The sequence below is a fragment of the Sapajus apella genome, unplaced genomic scaffold (assembly GCF_009761245.1).
Source record: "Sapajus apella isolate SASKATOON/1434 unplaced genomic scaffold, GSC_monkey_1.0 scaffold2, whole genome shotgun sequence".
NCBI lineage: Eukaryota > Metazoa > Chordata > Mammalia > Primates > Cebidae > Sapajus > Sapajus apella.
The window spans coordinates 67,608,544-67,636,109 of NW_022436942.1; the positions used below are offsets into that span (position 1 = coordinate 67,608,544).

The 27,566-nt window shown below is 42.9% G+C and overlaps 1 protein-coding gene across 11 annotated transcripts in view; it reads left to right on the top strand.

Annotated features, from left to right (window-relative positions):
• Window positions 1-27,566, top strand: part of UBE3B (ubiquitin protein ligase E3B) — a 60,340-nt gene that overhangs the window by 3,405 nt on the left and 29,369 nt on the right. For 6 of the 11 annotated variants that reach the window (XM_032300909.1, XM_032300962.1, XM_032300971.1 and 3 more), the window contains exons 2-15: window positions 564-665; window positions 2,462-2,646; window positions 2,784-2,904; window positions 4,602-4,661; window positions 5,033-5,137; window positions 7,110-7,206; window positions 8,461-8,546; window positions 9,528-9,610; window positions 16,134-16,239; window positions 16,548-16,668; window positions 17,950-18,127; window positions 19,676-19,839; window positions 21,279-21,446; window positions 25,510-25,681. In XM_032300909.1, the coding sequence (XP_032156800.1) occupies window positions 2,486-2,646; window positions 2,784-2,904; window positions 4,602-4,661; window positions 5,033-5,137; window positions 7,110-7,206; window positions 8,461-8,546; window positions 9,528-9,610; window positions 16,134-16,239; window positions 16,548-16,668; window positions 17,950-18,127; window positions 19,676-19,839; window positions 21,279-21,446; window positions 25,510-25,681 (1,622 nt within the window). In that variant the 5' untranslated portion in view covers window positions 564-665; window positions 2,462-2,485. Of the gene's footprint in view, window positions 1-563; window positions 669-2,461; window positions 2,647-2,783; window positions 2,905-4,601; window positions 4,662-5,032; window positions 5,138-7,109; window positions 7,207-8,460; window positions 8,547-9,527; window positions 9,611-16,133; window positions 16,240-16,547; window positions 16,669-17,949; window positions 18,128-19,675; window positions 19,840-21,278; window positions 21,447-25,509; window positions 25,682-27,566 lie in introns of all 11 variants that reach the window. The other 5 variants (XM_032300922.1, XM_032300902.1, XM_032300944.1 and 2 more) reach the window with 3 other exon arrangements.

Below are 27,566 nucleotides of genomic sequence, written 5' to 3' on the forward strand. Positions count from 1 at the left end.
AAACCCTGTCTCTTCTAAAAATATAAAAATTAGCTGGGTGTGGTGGCACGCACCTGTAATCCCAACTACTTAGGGGGCTGAGGCAGGAGAATCACTTTTGAACCCGGGAACGGAGGTTGTAGTGAGCTGAAATCACACCTCCGCACTCCAGCATCAGCAGCAGAATGAGACTGTCTCAAAGAACAAAGAAAATGTCAAACATGATTTTCAATAGCTCTTTAACATTCCATGCCTCTAAGTTATTTTTGCTTCCCATCACAACTTTAATTCAACAACAACTTTGGGATTATTTGCAGCACATTCCCTTTAAACTGTGAGGTTTGAAGAGATACAGTATAACATTTAGATGAGATGTTAAATAAAGAGGACCCCGTGGTGTGGACCCCGCGGTGTTTTTTAAAAACCATTGGCACTGTGGTTATTACTTGTACTCAGTGAGGAAAATATATGATTTATGCCAGACTGTGGTTATTACTTGTACTCAATGAGGAAAATATATGATTTATGCCACACCTGTAAAATTTAACCCTAAGTCTGGATTTTTTTTCTTTTGCTTCTGCCAGAAAAAAGACAAGCTTCTCTGAAGTGAGAAGCTGTTCTCAGCCACGAGTCCTGTGCAAGATCACTAATGATTACCTGGCATTTCTGCGACACAGGAACGTCCTTGGGTGAGATCTCTAGACTTTACTATTGGGGCAGGAAGAGTAAATAATTCAGAAGATGGCTACCTTTTCTCTCCAAGCCTTTTATAGATTGGTGCAAAAGTAATTGCTTCTTAGTGTTTTTTTTTTTTTAAAGTCGAAAACTACAATTACTTTTGCACCAACCTAATACCTTACCTCCTGTGGTCAGGTGGGCTCTTGTTAGTTTGTTTCAGGGATTACTGATGATGTTTGACAGATGCGAATCACTGTTGAGAAGGGGTCCCAGAGGTCCCTTGTTATGTTCATGTGGCAGGAGGCTAACACCAACTTTTTCTTTGGTTATAAAAGTGTATTATTGCATTGTCCTTATTAATACTAGTAATAGAGCACACTTCTTAAATGCTTTTCAGTAACATGCCATTCATTTAACACCTCTAGGAGATAATATTCTTGTATTCAAAGTTTATTTTAATAATTTTTAAATTTATATTTTAGATTTAGGGAGTACAGGTTTCTTGTATGCATGTATCGTTTAGTGGTGGAGTCTGCGCTTTTAGTGCATCCATCACCTGAGTGGTGAACATTGTACCAATAGGTAATTTTTCAGCTGTTACCCCCATCCTGTCTCCCACCTTTTGGATCCTCCTTGTCCATTATTGCACTCTGTGTGTCCATGAGGACCCATCGTTTAGCTCCCACTTAGAAGTGCGATCATGCAGTATTTGGCTTTCTTTTTCAGTTATTTCACTTAGGATAAATGGCCTCTAGTTCTATCCATCCAGCTTTTTACTCTGGATGATGTATTCACGTGGGTGCTACTTTGAGTGAAGTAGCCTGGAGTAGAGATTGTTTTCTGGAAGTGTGGATTTCTGAATAATTCATTTCAGTGTTTATGACTGGGCTGATTGTACATTTGTATAGAATAGCAAAGCCATCAAGCATCTAAAGAAATCATCTCAGTATGGGAGCCTCCGTGGGTCAGTGCTGTGTGCTTTAGGCTGCTAGCAAAAGCTGTCCCTTTAGGGAAAAACAGTTGCTGGTGATTTAGATAAAAACTTAGTGTATAAGTTAGCGCTTCTGTTTAGAAAAGCGCCTGTCAGTGGATAGGAGCATTTCTGCAGTCAAGTCTTTATTGGTCCTTGGCAGGATGGTAACTGTAAGGACAATGGAATAAATTATACATAAAACTAAATATATCCAATGTAGTGTACTGTCTTGCATTCTGAAGTGTGTACCTTTTGCTTTGTTAATGTTAAAATGGCCCTCTCTTTTTTGTGTGCTGTCACAAAGTAGGCACTGGTAAATATTTGTTTAGCGAGTGGATGAGTACAATAATGATGACAGTAAATAATCACGTTTGAGTTTTCCCTCGAGTCCTTACTTGGAAAAATAAAAGCTGACCCCTCAGTGTTGGTTTCCCAAATGCCGTGGACTACTCCAGAAAATTCAAATGTCTGGGAATCTTTGACCTACAGGAAACCTGGCTTGAATTAGAGCTTTATGGGTGGGATTGATTCATTCTTTGTTCATTCATAAAGCTAGGCCTGCCCTCATCCTGTGCCAGGTGCTGTACTCTTTCCCTTAAGAAGAAGTGATTATTTAATACAGGATATAGCATCCCTGGTTTTGGTGAGTTGCATGAAAGAGCCTGTAGGAGGTTAGGACTTGTGCCCGAGAGTTGTTAGCACTTGGGAGGGTGTAGACAGGTCCTGAGAATCTCTGCTGCCCAGGTCCCTGCCCACTCTCTGCTCTTGGGCCCCTTTCTATGTGTGTTTTTCACGCAACAATCTACAACACCTACTTGCCCGTTTTCCTTGCAGGGTTTGTGCAAGTTTGCAAACATGTTCACCCTGTCTCAGACCTCGAGAGCATGGTTCATCGATAGAGCTCGTCAGGCACGAGAAGAAAGGCTCGTGCAGAAGGAGCGGGAGCGAGCAGCTGTCGTGATCCAGGCCCACGTCCGGAGTTTCCTCTGTCGGAGTCAACTGCAGAGAGAGATCAGGTGAAGGCCAGGATCTCCCTAGCACATGCTTCTCTTGCTCCCAATTAATAGCAGATACATGAGTTTTCTCCTAGAGTGCTTGAAAAGCCTTCCAGGTGCTACAAGCTGCTAATTTAAAATGTCTTTTTCCTTTCTAGGAGAGAGATTGATGACTTTTTTAAAGCAGATGACCCTGGGTCCACTAAAAGAAGTGCACTTTGTATTTTTAAGATTGCAAGGAAACTACTGTTCTTATTCAGAATCAAAGAGGATAATGAGGTAAAACAATAGCAAACATGCACAATACTTCCATATGTCAGATCTTTTGTAATTATTAATATTAACTCAGTCTGTTCTTATAGCAGCTTTATGAGGTAGTTATTGTCGCCCCCACATCCTGTTCCTTTTGTTTTCTTGTGACCTGTTTTGGAGTGATTATGCTTTTGGGAATCTTTTCACCTTGACCATCATAAGCACAAGTTGAACTTGGATGCATACAAGAGCCAGGAAGTTTAATTAAATAAGTAAAAAAAAAACCATATATGAGATAAAACATAATATGAAATACAAATCATATTAAATGGTAACTGACAGGCAGCAGTGGTGAGGACATCAAAGGGAAGAGCAGGGTCTGTGACCTGCGCCATCCACGGGCAGCAGCTACGCACCTCAGTGGTGGACTCAGACTCTGATTTTTTTTTTTTTAAGAGATGCCAAAGATCTGGATCTTCATGCTGAATGTCCTTTATTTATTTATTTATTTTCTGAGACAGGGTCTCACTGTCACCCCTGGAGTGCAGTAGCACTATCATAGCTCACTGTGGTCTTGACCTCCCAAGGCTTAAAGGATCCTTTCACCTCAGCCTCCTAAGTAGCTGGAATTACAGGCATGTGCCACCACGCACGGCTAATTTTTGTATTTTTAGTAGAGATGGAGTTTCTCCATGTTGGCCAAGATGGTCTTGAACTCCCGACCTCAGGTGATCCTCCCGCCTTGGCCTCCCAAAGTGCTGGAATTATAGGCATAAGCCACCATCAGTGTTCTAATTTATAAATCTTGGCAATTAATTTGAAATTTTTAAAATATCCTGCAAATCATACAAAAGGTGCCAGTTTGCACCTTAGGGATTAGAATGATCAGCCTGGAAAATATAATTCCAGGAGAGCAGCTAGTTATCTATAATAGTACTAAAATGCCATTGAGGCATGTCTCCATTTACCAGCTGTTAGGCATTTGCTATTGCTAAGCTTCACATTGTGCCAACCCTCTCTAGGCACTGGGGCCTTGGAAGGAAACAAGACAAGGAAGGTCTCTACCCTCAGGGAGCTCTTAGGCCAGCAGGAGAGGGAGGAGTATGTAGACATGAACACATGATTACATAGATGAGGACAGGTAAGCTGGAGGAGGTGGCCTTCATGTTATAGAAAAGGAAACTGCAGCTCAGTGTGGTAGGGCAGCCTGCCCAGTATCACATTGTTTAAGGGTAGATTCAGGATTGGTATAGCCAAAATGGAACCTGTTTTCTAGTTTCCTTTTGCATTGGAGGATAAAAGTGATGATACAGCAGCCTTTGGCTGCTGTCTATGAGGCAAAAGTCAGTATCCATAGTACTTAGGAAATGGTAAACTGGAGAGCACAATTGAGACAGCAGCTGGCCTGCAGAAATCCAAGTCCAACTTGCCAGATTGAGACTATTTTTTGAAAGAAGCCTCATTTTGAATATTTATGTGAAATATACCAGTTTCTAAAACATTTCTGTAGGATTACTCCAGCCCTTGGGACATCAGTTAGAGAACCCTTTAGCCTCTCTGATCTTCAGTGTCCTCATCTGTAGGAAGGAACTGCCTGTGATTATGTATGTGAATCACCTGGTATAATACCTGCACATGCCAGGTGCCCGCCAAAGGCTTGTTTTCTTCGTTCTCACTTTTTGATTGTTGTGGGAATGTATAACCCACAGTGTGTCTCTTTGCAGAGATTTGAGAAGTTGTGTCGCAGCATCCTGAGCAGCATGGATGCTGAGAATGAGCCTAAGGTAAGTGGACAGGAGCCACAGTGCCTCCCACAAGCTCTTAAGGGCCAGCATACTGGGCTCTGAAAGTTCCTGTTGAATGTTAGGATCAATTTACACACAAATGCAAATAAGCAATGGATGAAAAACATGATTCCTTAGTTTCTTCATGATCCAAGTAGCTATGTTCTGCTCCTGCCACAATTTTCTTACTAGGGTATTTTGTCTTTGGGTTTAGTGTTAAAGTAAGTCCTGTTTGCTGCTTATTCATGTGTTCAGGTCTACTGCTGTATCTGGCACTGGACTTAACTAATAGGTCCATTTCCAACAGTTAGAGCATATGTGATATGATCTCAATAACAGCCCATGACATTCCTCTTTTTTCTCACTTGTAGGTTTGGTATGTGTCTCTGGCTTGTTCTAAGGACCTCACTCTCCTTTGGATTAAGCAGATCAAGAGCATTCTGTGGTATTGCTGTGAGTTTCTCAAGCAGCTCAAGGTAAAAAAACAAAAACACAAAACCAGAAACAGTAAATATGTGATTTTCACCTGGAGACTTTAGTCTGCATTTTCAGAGCCCCTGTCAATCAGAATTGCTAATTGAGCCCCTGTTCTGGAAGAGAGGAAGTTTGATGCTGTTATCAATACAAGCCCTCCTTTGGTGTGTATCAGGCCCTTGACCCGCTTGCCCTGCCACAGCTTCCATGCCAGGGAATCTGTCATGTTTCTTCCCATTTATTTAATATAATCATTACTTTATGATTCACATTATTATACTAGTCAGGACTCTTGTTCAAGTCCAGAAGTCCAACGTGAGCACAGCTAGTATCACCTACAGGTTAAGCAAGGAAGAGAGCATTGTGCTCTTGAATATATTCAGTAACATGGCAGCTGGGGATGAGGAGAGCCAGGGGTTTCTGGATTCTCTCTCATTGTTTTCTCTCATCCCTGCTCCCTTTTTGGGTCACCTCGTCCTTTCCTGCTGTAATCATGGCAACCAGCAGTTTTGACTTTATGGTCTTACCCTGTCTTGACTAAAGAGAAAAGGGAGGCCTCCCCACCAATTCAAAAATCCGGGTTTCTTGTAGGTCCAGTGAAATCCTGGGTTCATCTCTGAACCAGTCACAGTGACAAGAGGAATGGGGTACTGCCCCTAGCCCAGCCTGCTCCTGTGCTCCCCCACCTTCTTCAGTGTTCTGAAAAGGATGGACAGGGTGTGTGAGCAGAAATACACAAGAGCCTCTTCTACTTTGCACATAGGGAGAGATTTCAGGGACAGAGGCTTGGCAAGAATGTAGGTAGCAGCTGAATAATGGGATGAAAGTCCCTAGACTGCTTCCACAACCCCCCCCTCCACCCGCTGGCAGTCCATTCCCAGCCATCCCTCTTTGGGTGTTCAGGAATGGCTCTTATCCACGACCCAGCCAAGGCAGTGGTCAGCAACAAGCCACGCCCAGCTTGTCAGGTGAGACATGGCTCAGAGCAGAGTTTCTACATTCTGTTCCTTAGAGCCCTGGGAATCCACCAAAATGCCTCAGGGCCAAATGGGCAGGGTATTTTCCTACCTGCGTTCGAACCAGGCAGACCCTTGTTTATCTGCTCTCCGAGGTGTGTACATTCCACAGCAGATTGCTCTTTGAGCAAACAAAAAAACTTTATGTGAGGAAACACATCAGGAGAGAAAGGCCACTGACTCTGGAGCCAGGAATATGTGAAATTCAGTCCTGATTGCTCTGCTCATTTCCCAGGGGGCCTTGGACAAGCTACTTCCCCTCTCTTACTGTTGTTGAGCTTGGGGGTTTGAACTCAGTGGTCTCCAAGGTTGTCTCCAAGGTCATCCCTTCCAGGTGTACTTGCTGTAGGGTCTCTGGGCCTAGAAAGCAGTCAGGCCTTTTGCCTGACTTGGACTTGGTGAAACAATGAACTGTCATCAAAATTAGAACAGCAGCCAACATTACGTGGAGTTATCTATGTGCCAGGCACTGTTCTTAGTGCATTGTACGCATTAATCCATTTCTCACAACAACCCTATGAGGAAAGCAGTGTTACTATTTCTGGTCAATAGATGAGGAAACTGAGGCAAAGAGAGGTTAAGAAACTTGCCCAAGCTCACACAGCTAGTAAGTGGTGAAGCCAGAAGGCTGAGTCCAGAGTCCCTGTCAGTATCAATTGCATTTCTGCTTTGTTGCTGCAGTGTTCAGACAGACAGGCAGACAGGTGTACACACAGCAGGCCAGCCCTGGTCATCTTGTTTTCTAGGAATACTCAATTCTCCATTCCCAGGAATATGTGATTCCTTGTTCTTTAACCCCTGAAGTGGTCATTCTCCAAGAGGAAAAGAATGAAGACTGGCTTACAACCCTGACTCAGTGATTCCAGGCTCAGCTCCCATAGAGCAGTTGTAAAACGAATACTTTGCTGTCTGAAATCAGAGATGTGTGTCTTCATCTTGCTTGGTTTATTGTTTCCAGCCTGAAATCTTACAAGACTCCCGACTCATCACCCTGTACCTCACAATGCTTGTCACCTTCACAGACACTTCAACGTGGAAAATTCTTCGGGGAAAAGGTCTGTGGGACTTTGGTCAAAATGTTTTCTAAATGACATTTCCACAGAGAACTTGGGGACCTTTTTTCCTTTATAAGAGGCATTTTTGCCACCACAAGCCTCAGGGAAGGCCCAGAGACCATACAAATGAGGATGCCCTTGGCACTTACCATCAGACTGCATCATAGTATCCAGAAAGCATTCACCATTTCGTGTTTACTCCACCCTTCTATGAATTTACGTTTGAAGGCATAGTTCTCCTGATCTTAATTTTTATAATTCCCACAGTGCCTTAGCCTCCAAGTGATAACCTTCACTTAAGCCTTGTCATTTTACTTGGAAAATCATTAGGTTGTGAATAATTCTATTTTGCCCATAAAATTTACATTATAAAGCTGCTTCCTTCCGTGAAAAGTGTCCTTAGCCCTAAGTGTTTCATATGGTCATTTCGTTCATCCGTTCAGCAAGTAGCCTATATGTGCAAGACTCTGCTAGGTGCTGGAGAGACGAAGATAAGCAAAACAGAAAGGGGCACTGCCCTTCAGGGATTTTAGGTGCTCCCTTCCTCACAGAACTTAGTCTGATGAGGAAAACAGGCATTAAATAGACGTTGTTCCTAGATATAAAACGACAATGATGTGGTAAGTGCTTGGAAGGAAGTATGCAAGAGAAACGAGAGTGTCTAGTACAGTTGGAAGGCCTTGCTTGGCCTGGGGCTCTGGCTTTCCTGAAGAAGTGGGTGTGAGCTGAGAGCTGGAGAGAGAGCTGGGATTCACAGAGTGAAAAGTAGGGACAAAATGAAAAGCAGGGAAACTGCATGTACAAAGGTTCCGAGTCAGAAAGGAGAGTTTATTTCAGGCATGACCCTGGCCTCTTGGAGGAAATCTAAAAATCGTTGAGTTCTGGGCCCTTCCAGGAAGCTCATGTCCCATTGAGGAGAGGAGGCATCCCCCGAGAGAAGACAGTACTAGGCCCTAGGAGGGAATTAGAAAAGGTGCTTCAGGAGCTCAGAGGTCAGAGATGTCACTTCTGGCTAGGGGTGTGACAGCACCCATCACGCAAGAGGTGACTCTTGAGCCAGGCCCTCCAGGAGCGTTAGAGTTTCAGATAGTCATTGCCTCCCTGTGCCCTGGCACCAGGCCTAAGGAAAAAGGAGGGCAAGCCAGGGAGCATCTCATTTCCTAGGGCCTTGGGTGTGGGACATAATTCCTGTCCCACATAAACAGGTCACATTATGGCAAGACATTTTTTTTTCTCACTTTTTTCTTTGTTTAGGTGAAAGTCTTCGACCAGCAATGAACCACATTTGTGCAAATATAATGGGACATCTCAACCAGCATGGATTTTATTCTGTGCTGCAGGTCTGTGACCCCTGCCCCCTAATATGTGACTTCTTCACCCCAACACCTGCACTTGGATTTTTGCGTTTGGGTTCCGCATACCTGATGCCCTCCTCAGAAACACTTTTCATAGGAAGAGCTTGACGCCTGGTGTCCTCTTTTCCCTTCCCCTGCCTTGTCTCACTTGTGGGTTGGTCAGGTAAAGGGAGGACAGTGGTGCTGGGATCCCTTGAATGCTCTACATTTTTGGCTGCGAGGGTAGTCCAGTCTTTTGACATTTAAACTCTGGAAGGAGACGTCAGGGCTTTTTCCCTCAGATTCCTTCTTGGTTGATGTCTATAATCATATTTCTAGCTCTGTGTCCTCAAACAGCCCTTTTCATTTCGTACCTTGTTAAGACAGCCTGATTGCTGTTTAAAGGTACTGTGGAATTCTTGAGTTTCAGAAGTAATGTTGACTTCGCCCTTCCTTCTGCCTGGCGCTGTGATGGGCTGTTTCCTGATTTGGTTTCATGTGTTCCTCCCAACAACCCTGTAAGGTGGTCTGATGGCAGAAGATGGCATGACTGGCAGTTAGCGCAGTAGAGGAAGCTTCTACTTCGCACCATAACTGAACAGCTTCTAAAATGATACGGTGTCTTTAAATTTCAAGTCTGGTATTATTTTTCTTAGCTGTTTTTTTAACTTTATTATTAAAGAATTTTTAACCCTGATATTTAAAGTAGAGAAAGAGTGGTAGAGTTAACCTCCTTACCCAATACTTTCTTCCTCTTCCTTTTATAAAAACACTGCATACTATATTTTTTTCAGAGACAGGATCACTCTGTCACCAGGCTGGTCTTAAGGAATCCTCCTGCCTCAGCCTCCTGAGCTGGAACTATAGGCACAAGCCACCATGCCTTGCTTACAATACAGTTTTTTTTCTGAAGGACACATTTTGCTTTTTTATGTACAAATGAATATAAAGTTGGTATCCTCTGACCAGTTAAAACATTCTTTTCAGATATTGTTAACCCGTGGCCTGGCACGACCCCGTCCTTGTCTATCCAAAGGCACTTTAACGGCAGCCTTTTCTCTAGCGTTGCGGTGAGTAAGAAACTGTAGCTGATGGCATGTTCTTGAATGCTTCCTCCTCTTGGTTTTCTTTTTTCTCGTTACTGTTATTAGGTGTAGACTTGCCCACTTTGTCACAATTTACAGGAAGCATTGTCCTTAATGAAAGTGACACGTTTGTGACTGCCCAAACTTAATCTTCAGTCTGTACCCCTGACTATTACTGCAGTGTGATCTCTGGAAACTATTCAAAATGAATTGCTTTTATCTAAAAGAGGCCAAGATGCAGTCATTTTTCCTTTTGAGGTTTTAATTGACAAAACAAAAAACCTGAGAGCCAGAGACAGCCCTGCAAAGGGCAGGGTGAGAGGATTAAGGAAATAATGTGAACACAGATGTAAAATGTTAGAATTTGGAGAATCAGAGAAGAGATGATATTTGCCTTCACTTAGTTTGAAGATGTTAAGTACCTAAGAAGCTTTAAGTAATTCATTATGGAAATTATACCTGCAATTCTGAGAATTGCCAAATGTAAAAAGCTATGCTTATTCATAGGTGCAGAACATGTTTAAACTGTTGGGGGGAACACTAAGTTTGGGAGATGTTAATAAAATTTTGATCCTGAAAGGAAGAGTGTCATGGCGGAACCAGTTTGGTGAAAGCTGCCTGCTCTGCCCTGTCTGTGGATCCACAGTACACCTTCATGTTGAGAGCTCTGAGAAGTCCTGCTATGTTAGCAGGACCCTGTGGGCTTATTTAACATATCTGAGCGTGGAATACCCCTGTCTTGTTTTTTTGGATGATGTTGATATCCCATGAAATCATTTTCCATGGGAGACCTATTTGGAAAATGATGGTCTAGAACATGGGTTGGCCAAATTTTCTAGAAAGGGCCAGATAAATATTTTCAGATCTATGGGCCATACAGCCTCTGACACAACCACTCTGCCATTGCATCTTGAAAGCAGCCATAGGTTGTACTTACACAAATGAGCATGACTCTCTTCCAATAAAACTTTATTTACAAAAATAGGCCATAGTTTATAAACATGGCCTAGTTTTTATAACCACTTTTAAAAACATGGTCTAATTTTATAACCACTAGCCACAAGGGGCTGTTTAAATGAAAATTTATTAAAGTTAAATGAAGAATTAACTTCCTCAGTTGCTTTAGCCACATTTCAAATGCTTAGCGGCCACATGTAACTAGTGGCAGTTGTGTTGGACAGCACAAATACAGAACATTTCCAGCATCACAGAAAGTTCTGTTGGACAAGGCTGATCTAGAGCAGGTGTGTCTGATGGAAATATAGTTAGAGCCACATTTAAAAGGTCAAAAGAGGGCCAGGCGCGGTGACTTACACCTGTAATCCCTTTGTAAGCACTTTGGGAGGCCAAGGTAGGTGGATCACCCGAGGTCAGGAGTTCGAGACCAACATGATGAAACCCCCTGTCTACTAAAAAAAAATACAAAAATTATCCAGGCGTGGTGGCAGATGCCTGTAATCCCAGTTACTCAGGAGGCAGAGGCAGGAGAATTGCTTGAACCCAGGAGGTGGAGGTTGCAGTGAGCCAAGATCGTGCCATTGCACTCCAGCCTGGGCGACAGAGTGAGACTCCATCTCAAAAAAAAAAAAAAAAAACCATAAAAAGAGGCCAGGTGCAGTGGCTCATGCCTATAATCCTAGCACTTTGGGAGGCCAAGGTGGGCAGATCATTTTGAGCTCAGGAGTTCGAGACCAGCCTGGGCAACATGGCCAAACCTCATCTCTACAAAAAATACAAACATTAGCTGGACACGGTGGCATGTGCCTGTGGTTCCAGCTACTCAGGAGTCTGAGGTGGGAGGGTCACTGGAGCCAGGGAGGTCAAAGCTGCAGCCAGCTGTGATAGAGCTACTATATACTCCAGCCTGGGTGACAGAATGATATCTGGTCTCAAAAAAAGAAGTCAAAATAAAAGGGAAATTCAGTTTAATGATATATTTTTATTTAAACTAACATACCCAAAATGCCGTTATTTTTACATGTAATCAATATTTTTTAATTATTTTAATTAAAATTAAATAATATGTTACATTTTTCTCTTCATGCCAAGTCTTCAAAACTGGTATGTATTTAGAGCACATCTGAATTCAGACCAGCCGCATTTTTAAGTGCTCAGTAGCCAATGGCTACTGTATTAGGCCATGTGCCTCTAGAGGCTAGACCCTCACACAGAACAGGATGTAACCGATTATGCTCTCATTAGTTATGCTATCATTAGCATTATCCTAATGCTTCCATGCTATTAGGAAGTAGAACTAATTATCTAATGGACAATTGTGCCTTTATTTCGTACTTTTAGAGAAGTTATGTGAGTTGTATTTAATGAGCTCTAATGTCTAGGTATAAACAGGTTTTCCCAGAAGACTAAGATGCAGATTCACTGCAACTGTCCCTTCCCAAGTCACCCTGTGGGGCAGCTCATTCCAGCAGTATTGCCCCCAGTCCTCTGGCAGACACAGTGAATGTCAGCACACTAAGGCCCGAGCCCTCAAGCTCAGGAGCAGCTCTGCCTATTCCCCCCCCCCCCCGCCCCCGCCACCTTGAGAGAACAGAAGCTCTAGGAGCACCTCACCTTTCTTTCTCGTCCAGCATCCCTCCCCTGCCCTGGTGTGGTTGTAATTCACATGTGATCCACCAGCATGCTCACATCCAATCATTCTACCTCACTTACATTCTCCTATAAGAATATAACCAGCAGCCATCCTTGTAGTTTTTCTTCTCTGTATATATTAGATTCCATTGAATCACTTGTTAAGGCCAGGCTACTCTAAAGCCTTTTTCCCAAATAGTATTTTTCCCCTCTGAATGTTTGTATATAATTGAACACAATCAGGATCTTTTAAAACAAGGTATCTGTGGTTTCATCATATAGGAATATAGTGAAAGTCTATAAAATCATCAGTGGTGTACCAAGATATCCGTGGCTTTGTCATACAGGAATATAGTGAAAGTCTATGAAATCATCAGTAGCGTACCAAGCTAAAATTCATGGGCCACACATTGTTCTAAAACGTTTAAACACGTTAATTGCCTCCTCACCACATTCTCTTGTCTCCATTTTATTTATTTGTGAGACAGGGTCTTGCTTTGCAATCAAGGGTGTAGTGCAGTGGCATGATCAGAGCTCACTGCAGCCTCAGACTCCTGGGCTGAAGCAGTCCTCTCACCTCAGCCTTCCATGTAGCTAGGACTACAGGCACGTGCCCGGCTAATTTTTTTATTTTTAAAATTTTTGGTAGAGACCGGGTCTCACTATATTGGCCAGGCTGATCTCAAACTCCTGGCCTCAAGCGATCCTCCTGCCTCAGCCTCTCAAAAAGTTCTGGGATTATAGGGGTGAGCCACCACAGCTGGCTTATCTCCATTGTATAAATGAAGAAGCTGAGGCCCAGAGAGGTTAAACTGTTTGCTCTCAGTCACACAGCAGGGAGTGGCCAGGCTAGAAAGTAAACCCAGACTATTTAACTCCAGAGCTCATACTTTTTACTTCTCATTCTTTGTACTTGTCTCACTTGTTAAACACATTTTTGTATTCTAAGAACAATATGTATTTTTTGAGTAAATAGCACATGGGAACCTTCCCAAACTTGCCCTGTTCCTCACACTGCCATAGCATTTATTATCTGGACCTCTAGTTTGCCCAGGCGTCTAGTCATGTGCCCACTAGCCCTGGCTTATGTTTTCCCCATAAGCCTGCCCGGCTCCCTGGTTGTACTGTGAGCTCTCTGTTAGCAGGGACTGTGCATCAGTCACACCTCTTTTTTTATCTTCACGACCCCACCCTGCACCATGTCTAGCCCCGTTAAACATTCAACTAAGCAGTACACTTATAGACTTTGTCACCTAGGGGTACTTAAATGCGATAGCTAGAGGTGGGCTAAAGAAAGATTCCAATGACCTCATGCTGGAGAAATCGGTAATAAGAAATTGAGGGAGATACAGCAGTGTTTGCAGTGTGTGTGATTTTTTTGAGTCTGGCCTCATGCAGACTCAAAAGATCATATCCCTCCAAACATTGAGGTAGCCCGGCAGTCCTATAATTCGTCCACTGGTACCTCACTCCCGGTCAGTCAGGCCGAGTTACTTAGGGATACGGCCCAGGCTGGAATCCCTAGGTTTTTGTGAGAACCCCCAGAGTTAGCCCTTCGTGCCCTTATAAAGATGCAGTCCGTTCCTTGCAAATGTGAAGTCACTGGTTGTCATTTCAGCAGCATTCTCTGTGGTTTGCTTTTCTTCTGTTTAGAGAATTGTGGTGTTCTGTTTTAAACCTCTTTCTAACATGCAGAAAATAATATGGTTCCCTACTAGTGTGCCCCGCTCAGATCAGAGAGGGTAGTTCGGTTTGTCAGCCTCATCTAGATGAGTGGTGAACACAGATACTGATATTTTCAGCATTTCAGCCTTATAAAAAGTCCTTGTTCCAAAAATGATACTGTTGAAGGTGAAAGTGTATAGTGTGAATTCTGAGTGCCTGAATACCAGTAACACCTCTGCTCATTGCTATTAGAGCACATTAGCTCAAACAAACCTTTTTCTCCCTCTGTAAGTTGTTCTCTTACCTTTTTTTCTACATGGCCGCTGAGTGATTTTTTAAGATAACAACTTTATTGAAGTCTAATTCACATCTCATATACTTTGTTCATTTAAGGTATACCATTCACGGGCGTTTAGTATGTTCATAGAGTTGTGCAACCATCACCACAATCTAATTCCATGATATTTGATCACCCTGAAAAGAAACCTAATACCCATTAGCAGTCACTACCTTTTCCCTCTCCCCAGAACCCCTGGCAACAACTAATCTACTTTCTATCTCTGGATTTGCCTGTTTTGGACATCTCACATAAATGAGATCACATAATGTGTGGTCTTTCACGACTGGCTTTTTTCACTTTGCATAATATATTCAGGGTTCATTCATGTTATAACATGGATCAGTACTTCATGCATGTTTATAGCCAATTAATATTCCATTATATGGATATACCACATTTGAGTTTTTTCTGCTTTTTGGCTATTATAAATAGTGCTGCTGTCAACATTTATGTACAAGTTTTTGTGTAGACATGTTTTCATTTCTCTTGGGCATATTCCTAGGAGTAGACTTGCCTGGGTCATGTGGTAACTCCATGCTTAACCTTTTGAAGGATTGCCAAATTATTTTCCAAAGTGCCTGCACTATTTTACATTCCCAGGGTAGTGTGTGAGGGTTCCAGTTTCTCCACATCCTTGCCAACCCTCGCTATCTGTCTTTTTTATTTAGCCATCCCAGTGGATGTACAGGGATATCTCACTCTTGTTTTGATTTCCAACTCCCTGGTAGCTAGTGATGTTGAACATCCTTTCATGTGCTTATCAGCCATTTGTATATCTTCTTTAGAGAAATGTATGTTTAGATCCTTTGTATACTTTTTAATTGGACATTTCATCTTTTCTGAGAGTTGTGAGTTCTTTATGTGCTCTAGACACAAGTCCCTTTTCAGATAAGTGATTTGCAGATGTTTCCCTCCATTTCGTGGGTTGTCTTTTGATTTTCTTGATAGTGTCCTTTGAATCACAGAAGTTTTAAACCTTGCAGAAGCACAACTTGCCTATTTTTTTCTTTTGACACTTGTGCTTTTAGTGTGATATCTAAGAAATCATTGCCTAACCTGAAGTCTCAAAACTTTACTCCTATGTTTTCTTCTAAGAATTTTATAGTTTTAGTTATAAAACTAGCATTTAGTCTGCGGCTTGTTTCATTACTTTTTATGTATGGTGTGGGTTGGGGTCATTATCTTATTTTGATTATGGAAGCAATACATGCTTATTGTAGAAAACCTAGATAAAGCAGAAAAACGAAAGAAAAAAATTTTTCTTGATTGTACAAGCAGAGATAAATTGTTAACTTTAATCTGTTGTCTCAGTCTTTTAAAAATGTATTTTTATTTGTGTTTATATTTTCAAACATTATACTTATTTATATATGTATATAGACATTATATACATATATACATATATGTGTAAGTACCTACATATAAGTACATGATATGTATATATTGTAGATCTATAGTGCATATATACTTTTAAATAAGCTGCTTAACTGAAGTATTATTGGTGAATTATCACAGAGTGAACACACCTGGGTAAGCACCACCAAATAGAGAAATCGATTATACCGGCACTCCAAAAACCCCTTTTTTCCCTCCCTTCCCATCACAAACTCCTTCCTCCTCCATGTATATAGTTTTTCATTCTGCCTTTTTTAAAAGTTCATTATAGCATGAGCATTCTCTCATGTCAGTAAAATTTCAAAAACAGATTTTTCATAGCTGCACAGTATGGCATGAGCAACTGTACCGTCACTGATGTACCCACTTCCCTAGTGCGTGTCCCCAGTTTCAGCCTTCAGTTTTTCCAGAAATCCCATGAAGCATAATTTCTAGGATTTGAGCATGTTGGTGAGGTTGTTCTTTTGTTCTGAATGCACATGGAGACCTGTCTGAATGGGCGGATCTGTCTATGTCTAGCCCTGTGATTGCTGCACAATTCTCAGACAATCTGATTCGGCCGTTCCTCATCCACATCATGTCTGTGCCTGCTCTGGTGACTCATCTCAGCACAGTGACCCCTGAGGTAAGCAGGCTCTGTGAGTTCCCCCTGAAAACCCAATTCCGTTTTTGCTTTTCTTCTTAGACATTAGAAAGTAAAATGGCTTCTCTACTTATTTCCACACCTCTCTTTAAATTGTTCTTCGGGACCAGTGGCCATGAGACACACTTGTGTTAGCATCCCAAAGAAGTGGGTTCTCGTCTATGTCCATTTTCTTCTTGGTGTTAGCACATTCCGCATAAGCAGGGGCGATCTGCAAGTGATCAGATTCACTCTCTAGCAGGAAACTGTTCCTGGCAGTTTCTGGTTTAACGGTCTGCCATTGTTTGCAGCGCCTCACTGTTTTAGAATCCCATGACATGCTTCGTAAATTCATCATATTTTTAAGAGACGAAGATCGATGCCGTGATGTATGTGAAAGTTTAGAAGGATGCCATACGCTTTGCCTAATGGGTGAGTATCCGTGGCTGGAATTTGATTGTGTCCTGGCCATCAAGGAAAGCACACGTATTTTGCCTGTCACTATTCTAGAGATTTAGTTGTTTTTTGTAGCAATTGGAAGTGCTTACAATAAAAAACACATATTTAGGTAGACATTTAAAATAGACGTGTCAATTAAAATCACATGGAAAATATACCATCCTGGCAAGCTAGTTAAAGAGACTATTAATGAACATTAGATGTCAGTCTTTAGCTTCCTGGCAGTCAAGGAGAAAGTGGAAATGTGGTGAGTTGCCTGGATAATTCTCATCTCAAGGGGAAGAGAGGGAGTAGTTAGGTGGGGCTTATGTCAGAATAGCACCTGTTTTGCAGTGTTTTCATTATAGATGGAAGAAAGGATTTGTGAATAGAAGCATTTGAAAACAGCAGAGGCACAGAATTCTCCTTGTCAAATTTTAGATAGAAAAAATTCTTTTTTTTTTTTTTGAAGGCAGGGTCTCACTCTGTCACCCAGGCTGGACTGCGGTGGTGTTATCGTGGCTCATGCATCTTCAGCCTCCTGGGCTTGGGTGACTGTCCCACCTCAGCCTCCTGAGTAGCTGGGACTGCAAGCACACGCTACCGTGGCCAACTAATTTTTGTATTTTTAGTGGAGACAGGGTTTCACCACGTTGTCCAGACTAGTCTCGGACTCCTGGGCTCGAGCAATCCACACACCTTAGCCTCTCAAAGTACGGGATATAGGCGTGAGAAAAACAGGTCTCTGGGGCTTAATTTCATGAGGAGTTTGTGGTATGAGCCTTCACATGAGTGATATTAGATAACTGGTAAACACTGAATAACAGTGATTTCCTAGGACATTCAGATATTCTTCAAAGGTCATTTCTTATGTTCACCTTTGATTTTTAAGGTCAAATATAATATTAACATGTAATACCAATTAGCTCTTAATCACTTACCTCTGTGTGCCTGTGTACCTGACTACTTCATCCTCATATGGGGAGTGGGAATCATCATTCCAATCTTCCAAATGAAGAAACACGTTTGAGACATGGGTTGATGGCCACGGTGCACCTTGTCTGTGGCAGAGCGGGATTTGAAGTCAGCTCGACCTGTTTCTTACCTTTGCACCACACAGCAGCCTCTGGCACTGACAGGTGCCCCTTATGTGGAAATTTCTTCCTGCACATGGGGTGTGGCTGCCTGAGCCACAGGCAGGGAGCAGGGCCAGGAGGCACCAAAGTGTCAAAGTGTCTGTCTGGGCCCATCACACTCAGCCTTCTCTCTCTGTAGGCAACCTCCTGCAGTTGGGCTCTCTCAGCCCCAGAGTGTTAGAGGAGGAGACAGATGGGTTCGTGAGTTTGCTTACTCAGATGCTGTGCTACTGTCAGAAGTACGTGTCCCAGAAGAAGTCCAACCTGACCCACTGGCATCCTGTCCTTGGCTGGTTCTCTCAATCTGTGGATTATGGGTGAGTCCCAGCTGCAAATCACTGTCTTTTCTGGCTCCTCTCCCACCATCTTTTTCTTCCAGTTTGTGGTGTTTTGTTTCTTAATTACAAAAATATAGTATGTATTCCTTATATATTAATAAAGTGTGAGTAAGAACAAAAGTGGATAAAAACCAGCCCATGATCCTATAAACCAAAGAAAACTTGAGTGAACATCCTTTCAGTCTTCCTGTCTAGAAATGCTGCTCGTTTTTTGCAAAATTGAAATAATATTGTTTTGTATTTTGTTTCTTCCGTTCAGTTATGAACCACATCTGTCAATGTTTTTTCTTCTTCGCTGTCACTTTTATTGCTTGAGTAGACCACCATATTTTGGAGATGCTAAAACAAGACAAATGATTTAAAGGGAATAGAAATCACCCAAAATCCTTTTCAGGAGATGGAACATAAATTTTAAAAAATTTAAGAACTTAAAAACATGAGAAACACTCGACTAGAAGAGATATCAAGTAAGGCACAGCTTCACGAATTTGAAACGTGTACCTGAGCTGAGATAAAGTGGTTTTCAGACAGGAACTAGCTCTGCTGCCCAGCCGTTTTCTTGTACACAAATCTGCCTAAGGCATGGTTTCCCTGGCAGTTACCCTTGCAGCAGAAAACTAAAGGCCAAGGAAGGAAATGCCCCAATTTGCTCTTTTTTTGTACCTGAGTGACATCCCTGGGTCCTGTCTAGTTAAAAAGACTCATTGCTAGGGAACAGCCTGCCCCAGCGTGGCACCTCAGCCTGAAGAGGATGGGGTGAAGGGGCTGAGAGTCGGGAGGCTGTGGGAGATGAGTGAGGCAGAGCAGCACCTTCACGGGCAGCCTGCTCTCCACTCCACTTCCTCTTCTTGGAGGGACTTGGACGACTTGCCTTACCTCGCTTTCCTCGTCTGAAATGTGGGGATAACTTTCGAAGTCCCTTTGATAGGCCTTTCTGGAAGTATTGAATCAGATAATGCATGTAAAGCACCTACCAGCAGGCCTGGCCGTGCTTAGGAGTGGCGGCTATTAACAATATGGTGATGAGTGTGGGAACCAGTAGGGGTGTCACCTCACCTTCTTGAGCAGGAAGGTGACAGCAGATTTGAAGAATTTGAGGGGTGCTGAGTGCAGTGTGGAGTCCGGCAAGGAAGCCCTGGAAGTCAAGGAAACACTGAGGAGGCTGCCGTGTCGTCTAGATTTGGCCCCCCACCACTTGCAGGCCAGCTGTGAGTGGGGAGGCAGAGCAGCAGGTACAAGGTTGTTTTTGTCAACTGGGTGGTAGTGAGTGTCTTCAAGAAGAGTGTGACTCATGGAGCCTGGGGACCTGGGGAAAGCAGACAAGATGAAGAGTCGGTGCCCTCAACAAACCAGACCCTCAGCAATGATTTGTTAGTTCCGCTTTTTATTTTTGTAATCTTCTTTGCCGTGTTGAGTGCCAGGTCCTAGTTACAGCTCCCAGCAGAAGGCTGTTAGGAGCTGTGTGGGCTGGCCCTGGCCCTGCATCAGATGGAACTGACAGGCCCGGTGTCCTCTGCTCTTTCGTAGCCTTAACGAGTCAATGCACTTGATCACCAAACAACTGCAGTTCCTGTGGGGGGTACCTCTGATCCGGATCTTCTTCTGTGACATCCTGAGCAAGAAGCTGCTGGAGAGCCAGGAGCCGGCCCACAGGCATCCAGCATCCCCCCAGAATGTGCTCCCAGTGAAGAGTGAGTGGCAGGAGCAGGCCTGACCCTGTAGCTCTGCTTGGCTGAAGTACAGCTCCTAATTCTTGCTGTGTGGATGTGCACTCTGTTTGTGGAATGCTCTAACTTTTTTTTGTTGTTGTTGTAGTTCTTATTGTTAGAGACAGGATCTCACTGTCGCCCAGGCTATAGTGCAGTGGCAGGATCATAGCTCACTACAGCCTCCAACTCCTAGGCTCAGGTGATCCTCCTGCATCAGCCTCCCAAGTATGATAGCTGGGACTACAGCTATTATAGGCGGGCACTGCCATGCCTGGCTAATTTATTTTCTTTTAAATTTTTGTAGAGATGGCCTTCCCATGTTGCCCAAATTTGTCTCAAATTCCTGACCTCAAGCAATCCTCCTACCTCAGCCTGCCAGAGTGCTGGCTTGACATGCATGAGCTGCCACACCTGGCCTCTAGCTTGTTCCACAACAACTTTGAGGCTTCCTAGGTTACTAAGTTCATATATAGCAAAACAGAAGATCCATAGGAATAGAAAACGAGGACTGGGTATGTAGAAATAGGGGAACAAAATCAAGATTGGGCCATAAAAGCATATCCACATATATATGTTCCATTAGGGCCACTGTGGCTCCCTGTGAACTTTCAGAAACCAACATGAAAAGGAATCTGTAGATGCTTTCTTCTAATTCTTAGAAGTAGAGCTTTTCTGAGTTCTTGAGAAAATAAATCTCCCATGTGGATTCCTTGTAAAGGAGCCACTCACTGAACCACAGGCAGGGGTAGCTGTTTAGTGGCTTTCCTATTGCGGGGTTAGTAATGGGTTCTGTGGGAAGGTTCTTATGGCACACTGATAAAAAGTATGGAAACACTACTAACACATAATTTGACAGTGTTATCTGCTTGTGGCAGGTTTTTAGGTTCAGGATGTCTGTTCTGCTACTCAGTGTCTCGTAGCTAGCAGTGAGCATGGGCTCAGCAAATGTAACTCCAGCAGGATATCAATGGGAAGGTTGAAAACAGGTGAAATATCCTTCAAAACCAGGTGTCACAACGAGAGGTTATCACACTTTACTTCCCTCTAAAGGCACGGAAAATGGAGATGCAGCCAGGGTCCCTGCCTTTGCCCCTCTTCTCCTAATACAGTCCTCTGAATTTTTACCTTTGTGGGTTTTGAAATTGGGTGATTTTTTGGTATAAGAATCCCATGTAAGATTTGAATATGCCTGGCTTATTCTCAGAAATTTTTGGATATTCTGAAGAGATCTTTGGGTTATACCTAAAAACCTATTGTTAATGTTTTTCTAAATTATCCCAAAGAAATGAATTGAATGAGTTGCCCCACTGTCTGGCCCTGGCTGTACATTTAGAGCTTTACTGAAATGGTCTTCCTTTTCCATGGTGGGATTTGGCAGATGGCTGAGCTTCTGCTCACATTTCTTCTTTTCTCTTTGCCAGGTCTCCTAAAGCGTGCTTTTCAAAAGTCGGCATCAGTCCGGAATATTCTCAGGCCTGTCGGGGGTAAACGGGTCGATTCTGCAGAAGTCCAGAAGGTTTGCAACATCTGTGTCCTCTACCAGACTTCGCTGACAACTCTTACACAGATCCGGCTACAGATACTCACAGGTTCGCGGTCCCCACGGCATCTTCACCTCTCACATTTGGCAGGCAGTTTGTCTTAACAAAAGTCAATATTTTTTTCTGGCTTTTTTGACTCAGAAAATAGATTCTGAAGGAGGGTGTTTTTGAGCCGTTCGTCTTAGAGGTTGGTACACCTCAGTTAAATTGCTCATGCTAACCTCAATCATAGCACTTCCATTTCATTCCTGTTTTGTGACTCTTACTTTAATTATGAAGCACAATTTACTTTTAAAAAGTTTTTCCATGCCCAGAGCTATTTGTTTAAAAAAAGATTATGTTTTCTGAGTAAAGAAACAAAAAAGATAGGGTTGCCAAAAAAAAAAAGAAAACCACTTCTAATTCCACAGTCCAAACTGTGCCTGAGTGTACTGCACATATAAAATATGTTTAAATCAACATATGTAACACTATCCTTCCCTTTCCAATAATCGTTTTACCGTGTCACAAGTACCTCATTTTTATTGACTGCATAGTATCTCATCACATGGATATGCCCAACATTTTCCTTTTTAGCTTAACATGGAGGAAAGTCCTCTCTGTGTTATAACATGGTCATAACAACAATTGTTGTTATGAATTGGTCTTACAAGTACCAAAGGCCTTTGTAAACCGTGAAAGCCTTTTATTACATGAAGGATTAAGAACTTCTCTCCTGCATTTTACATTTTTTAAAATCATAAATCACTGCTTCTCTTTCACACTTGTTTATCCATTCTTCAAATGTTTATAGAGCACCCCTGTGTGCCAGGCATTGAGATTACAGAGGTGAACGAGACAGCCAAGTTCTTTGTTCTCGAGGAGATTGTATTCTAGTAGTGGGGAGACCAAAAATAAGCAAGTGAAAAGGAGGTTTCATATAGTGACAGGCACTGTGAAAATGAAAATGCTGAGACATGATGTTGGCTTGAGCTACAGCAGGATTTCTCAGCCTCAGCATCATGGATGTCTTGGGCTGGCCCATTCTTTGTCATGAGGGGCTGTTTTGTGTGTTTGGGGTGTTTAGCAGCCCTGGTCCCTACTCATAGTTGCCAGTAGTACCTTCCCACCAAGCTGTGACAGCCAAACATTTCTTCAAATTTGGCATTCAGCCAGATGCCCCCTGGGAGGCAAAATCATTCCTGGTTGAAAGCCACTGGCCTAGTGTAGTAGCAATGGAGATTAAGGCAGGAGGATTTAGATTTGTTTTAGAGGTAGAAGCTATGGTTCTTACTGGTAGGTTGGATTTGAGAGCATGAGGACTAAAGATTTTAAAGAAGATACCAGCTTGTTGGCCCAACCACCTGTGTGGATGGTAGCGCCGTTCACTGAGCTGAGGAAGACCAGGGCCTGTTGTGGGGGAGTCTGTTGTGCTGTGGCAGTGACAAGGGAAAGGGGCCTGCTGGGCATGCTGGCAGAGGTGACACTCTGGGAGCCATCAGCCGAGGGCTGGAGTGTAAAGCCATGGGCTTACAGCCACGGGCAGGTTCCCCAAAGATGAGCAGGGGGAGGAGAGACTATACCTGGGGCAAGACCGTACCTGGGGCACCCCAGCATCTATCTTGAGTGAGAGGATTTTGAGGTTATGGTTTGTGTCCAGCTTTTTAAATGAGCTCACGTCGAAGCCTATTTTCCCAAGTGAGAGAATCCAAATATAGATTTTTTAGTCAACTTGAAAATATACACTTTAAGGATGAATATAAGCTAAAGTATATATTTGATATTCAGTCTATTTGTTCAGTACTATGCATCTTAAATTAGGTTATAGGAAATAACACTTGTTTTTAAAATACTGCTGTTTTTCTACTCACGATTTAGGAAGTATCTGTTCGTGCCCCTCACACACATCTGACAGCCCTGGCGCCGCTGTTGGTCTGTCTGCTATTGCTCTGTCAGGCCCAGCGTCCCCATCTCTAAGTCGCTTGATGTGCAGCCCCTGTTGAATCAGTGTGGTGCTGTGAGCATTCTAGTCTACGCTGCATGAATCCTTTGCACAGAACTCGAGGACACTTGCTTTTCTTCTTTGTCCTATAGGACTATGTTTGTAATCTCCACAGTGTAACTATTTCCTCTGTTTCTTTTTTAACCTGTTTTTGAATTGTGAGATTTTTACATTCTTGGGTGTGTTTGATATAACTTGGGCAGTTGAAAGACTAGTCGTAAGGAGGCACCTATGTCATCACCAACAGATCAAGAAAGTCTTGCTTCTTAAACGTTTCTTTATAACCACATCCTCCTACCCTTGAAAATGTGAGGTCTAACCTCGAGCCATAGTCACTAAATGGATACAATTCTTGGCCTCCTTTAGAATTCCTTCAGTTCACCCTCTAAGCATCCTTCAGTAGTACTGATGGAATTCCCCAACTCCCAACCCTGGCTAATATACCTTCCCCAAACAGTTCTTTATTCAAAACTAAATAATTCAGGCCGGGCGCGGTGGCTCACGCCTGTAATCCCAGCACTTTGGGAGGCCGAGGCAGGTGGATCACGAGGTCAAGAGATCGAGACCATCCTGGTCAACACGGTGAAACCCCATCTCTACTAAAACTACAAAAAATTAGCTGGGCATGGTGGCGCGTGCCTGTAATCCCGGCTACTCAGGAGGCTGAGGCAGGAGAATTGCCTGAACCCAGGAGGCGGAGGTTGCGGTGAGCCGAGATCGTGCCATTGCACTCCAGCCTGGGTAACAAGAGCGAAACTCTGTCTCAAAAAAAAAAAAAAATAATAATTCAGAGAGTGCCCTATAGGATGAGAGGTATTATAAGGGCTCAAATACAAGGTGACTTTGCTTTTCTGAGAAACACACCTTACTGTGTATTCAGTGACACATGGCATTTCAGATCCAGCCTTTCTAAGTCGGTAGCTGCATTATCATATGTTAACTCTACCAGTGATGCGGCTGTGTGTCTGAGGTCTTGTAGCCATAGGAAGCAAACTTAGAAAGCCGTCTGTGTTCCCTTTTGCTTCCTCAGGGTTCCGTTTTTTGTGTGTTTCAGAGCATCCTAGCACAGTCATTCACTGCATTTCCACTTTCAACATAAGTAGAATAATAGAGGTAGATGGGGGAAGCTTTGCCAAAGGTGGTGAACCTGCAAGATGGTTTAAGGCAGGAGTCAGTGGACTACCGTGTGGGGGCCAAATGCAGCCCACTGCGTGCTTTTGTTAGAGCTGAATCTGTTTCTTTACACATTGTCTGTGGCCGCTTTTGGGCTGTAGAGGTAGCACTGAGTAGTTGTAACAGTGTTAAACTAAATTTGGCCTGAGGATGCCTCCGTATTTGAGTCCTTAGGTAAGGAACTGCAGCCCAACTTAGTATGTAAACTGACTAGAAGTCTGACTTAGGGGATTTCAGTATTTTTGTAACAAATAGCTGCCAATCACAGCAGCCAAGCTTCAGTCAATCACAGGCAGCTGTCTAGTCAGACCATTTTCAAATAAGGCAAAGCCGAGATGTAACCAGTCAAGCTGTCTCTGTACCTCACTTTGGTTTTGGCCCCAAGTGTTGCTTGCCCAGAATATGGACTGGAGCTGTCTGAACCTCTTCTGCTTCCTAGGCCTGCCTGATTGATTGTTTTTTGCTGAAACTCAGCTAGATTTAATTTAACAGCAGAGACTTTCTGGCGCACGGTGCCTAAAAATATTTACTCTTCGACTGTTTTCCGAAACAAATCGCTGATCCCTGATTTAAAGCATAAATGCTAAGTCAGACCTGAGTTCTATTCCTGGCTCTGACACATAGGCTGTGTGATTTGGGGCCAATTATTAACCTCTCTGCTTCAGTTTCCTCCTTTATAAGATGGGGACAATATGGGGCTCCAGAAAGTGGAAAGCAAACAGTACATACAGAGGGCTTAGAATGGTGCCTGGCACATTGTCAGCACCCACTAACTACTGGCCCTCATCATTGTTACTCTCATGGTGATAATGCTTTTCTCAGTAATCCCACCTTCTTCTCACAGACATTACATGTTCATGAATAGGTTTAAGTGTTTTGTTTTCCTACTGGATAGGAGAAATAATAGACCAGGTGGAGTCCCAACCTGAAGCTTGGGTTTCTCTGTCTTTTTTCCAGGTCTCACTTACCTTGATGACCTGCTGCCCAAACTGTGGGCATTTATCTGTGAGCTCGGGCCCCATGGAGGGTTAAAGCTCTTCTTGGAATGCCTGAACAATGACACTGAAGAGTCCAAGCAACTCTTATCCATGCTGATGCTGTTCTGTGACTGTTCGCGGCACCTCATCACGTAGGTTGACTGCTGTGGGACTGAATTCCTTTCCTAGAATATGGAGAGACTAAATACAGTGTCAGTGAGGAAGTCATTGCTAATGTGATTACTGCAAACATTTGGACCTGTGCGGGAGGGCATCGGAAGAACTAGGCATTTACCAAGTAAGCAGCGTACAGTAAACATTCAGCAGTTTTTAGGGTGGGGCCCTGGGAGCTAAAAGTTCCCATCCTTTCAGGGAAGCTGGTCAGTACCACCGGCTGTGGCTTGGGGGTCTCCCGGCGATGGGTTTAGAGCATGGCTCAGCCATTTATTCACTGTGCTGGCTAGATTCCTGGAATATTCAGTGTCAGAGAGCCAGGGTACAGATCCTTGCCAAGTAGGTCTTGAGAAACCCTGAGCAAGGGATCAAATATCCAACCTCTCCGAGACTCAGTTGACTCATCTGTAAATGGGAATAACAATAGCACGTACCTTTTAGGCACATAGTAGGGATTAAAAGAGATAATTAATCCAAAGTATTTAGCACAGTCCTTGGCACATAGGATGAGTTCAATACTTGTTGGCTCTTATTATTACCAAGCCAACCCTGAGCAAGTTTCTTAACCTTTTTGAGTCTGTTTCCTTATTAGAATAGAGAGAATATTCCAATCCAATAGAGGGTAAGTGAGAAAGAAAAGGGCATCAAATACTTAATGCAGTGCCTGGCACAGAGTGGGAGATTAACAAACGCTAGTCCCATTTAGTTCCTTTGTTTTTTAAGCTTGTGCATCTCCTTGTATGTTTGGTATTATTTTCATTCCACCTTTTCCCAAAAGGTTGGTGAAGAATTATAGGACAGAATGGACCTCAGGTAATTATGTTCAGGCTGGAAGACATTATCAGGAGAGGAACAGGGACATGCAGGTGGCAGGTTGGCTGAGTATCATGGAGGAACTCACTGAGCAGTTGGAGGCAAGAGCAGGGGTCTAGTTGCGGGTGAAGTCTTCCTTAATCTCTGGATAAGGGGTAAGCCAAGAGTGAATCTTATTCTAGCGTATGGAGCAGCGTTAGGAAATGCTCAGATAGAGCTATGTCCTAAATGATTCATTTATTCATATCTTCTTTCAAACATTCACTCATTTACTCACAAATGCTTACCAGGTACCTGCTAAGTGTGACTAGTATCTATCTTAGATATGGAATAAGATTCTTAAATGATTGATTTATTCATATAGTCTTTCAAACATTTATTCATTTACTCACAAATGCTTACCAAGTACCTACTAAGTGTCACTAGTATCTGTCTTAGATATGGAATAAGACTTGACAGCTTTCCTCAGTAAACACCAACTCTCAGTCAAGGTTCCCTGATAGTCAGGCATGAATAAGGAAGGCATAAATTCAGGTGTAAATTAAGAAAGTGGCACAGTCAGATCCTTATGAATAAGAAAATAAAGAGTACAGATTTTTTCTTAATTGTATTTTTTAATTTTTTACTATGGTCAATTTCACCCTAATGGAAAGTAGAAAGAATAATCTAATGAACCCTCATGTGCCCATTGTCAGCTTCAACAGTACCAACTCACAGCCAGTTTTGCTCCATCCAGACGCCCACCTGCTCTTCTCTCACGCATTATTTTGAAGCAAATCCTAGATGTCATATCATTTTCTCTTATTTTATTTTACTTCAAGTTCTGGGATACATATGCTGAACTTACGTAGGTATACATGTGCCATGGTAGTTTGCTGCACCTGTCACCTGGTAATCTAGGTTTTAAGCTCCGCATGCATTAGGTATTTGTCCTAAGGCGCTCTCTCCCATTTCCCCCCACCCCCTGATGATATTATATCATTTTTTTCTGTAGATTTTACAGTAAGTATCTCTAAAAGATAAAGCTTATTTCTCAACCTTGTTTATTTT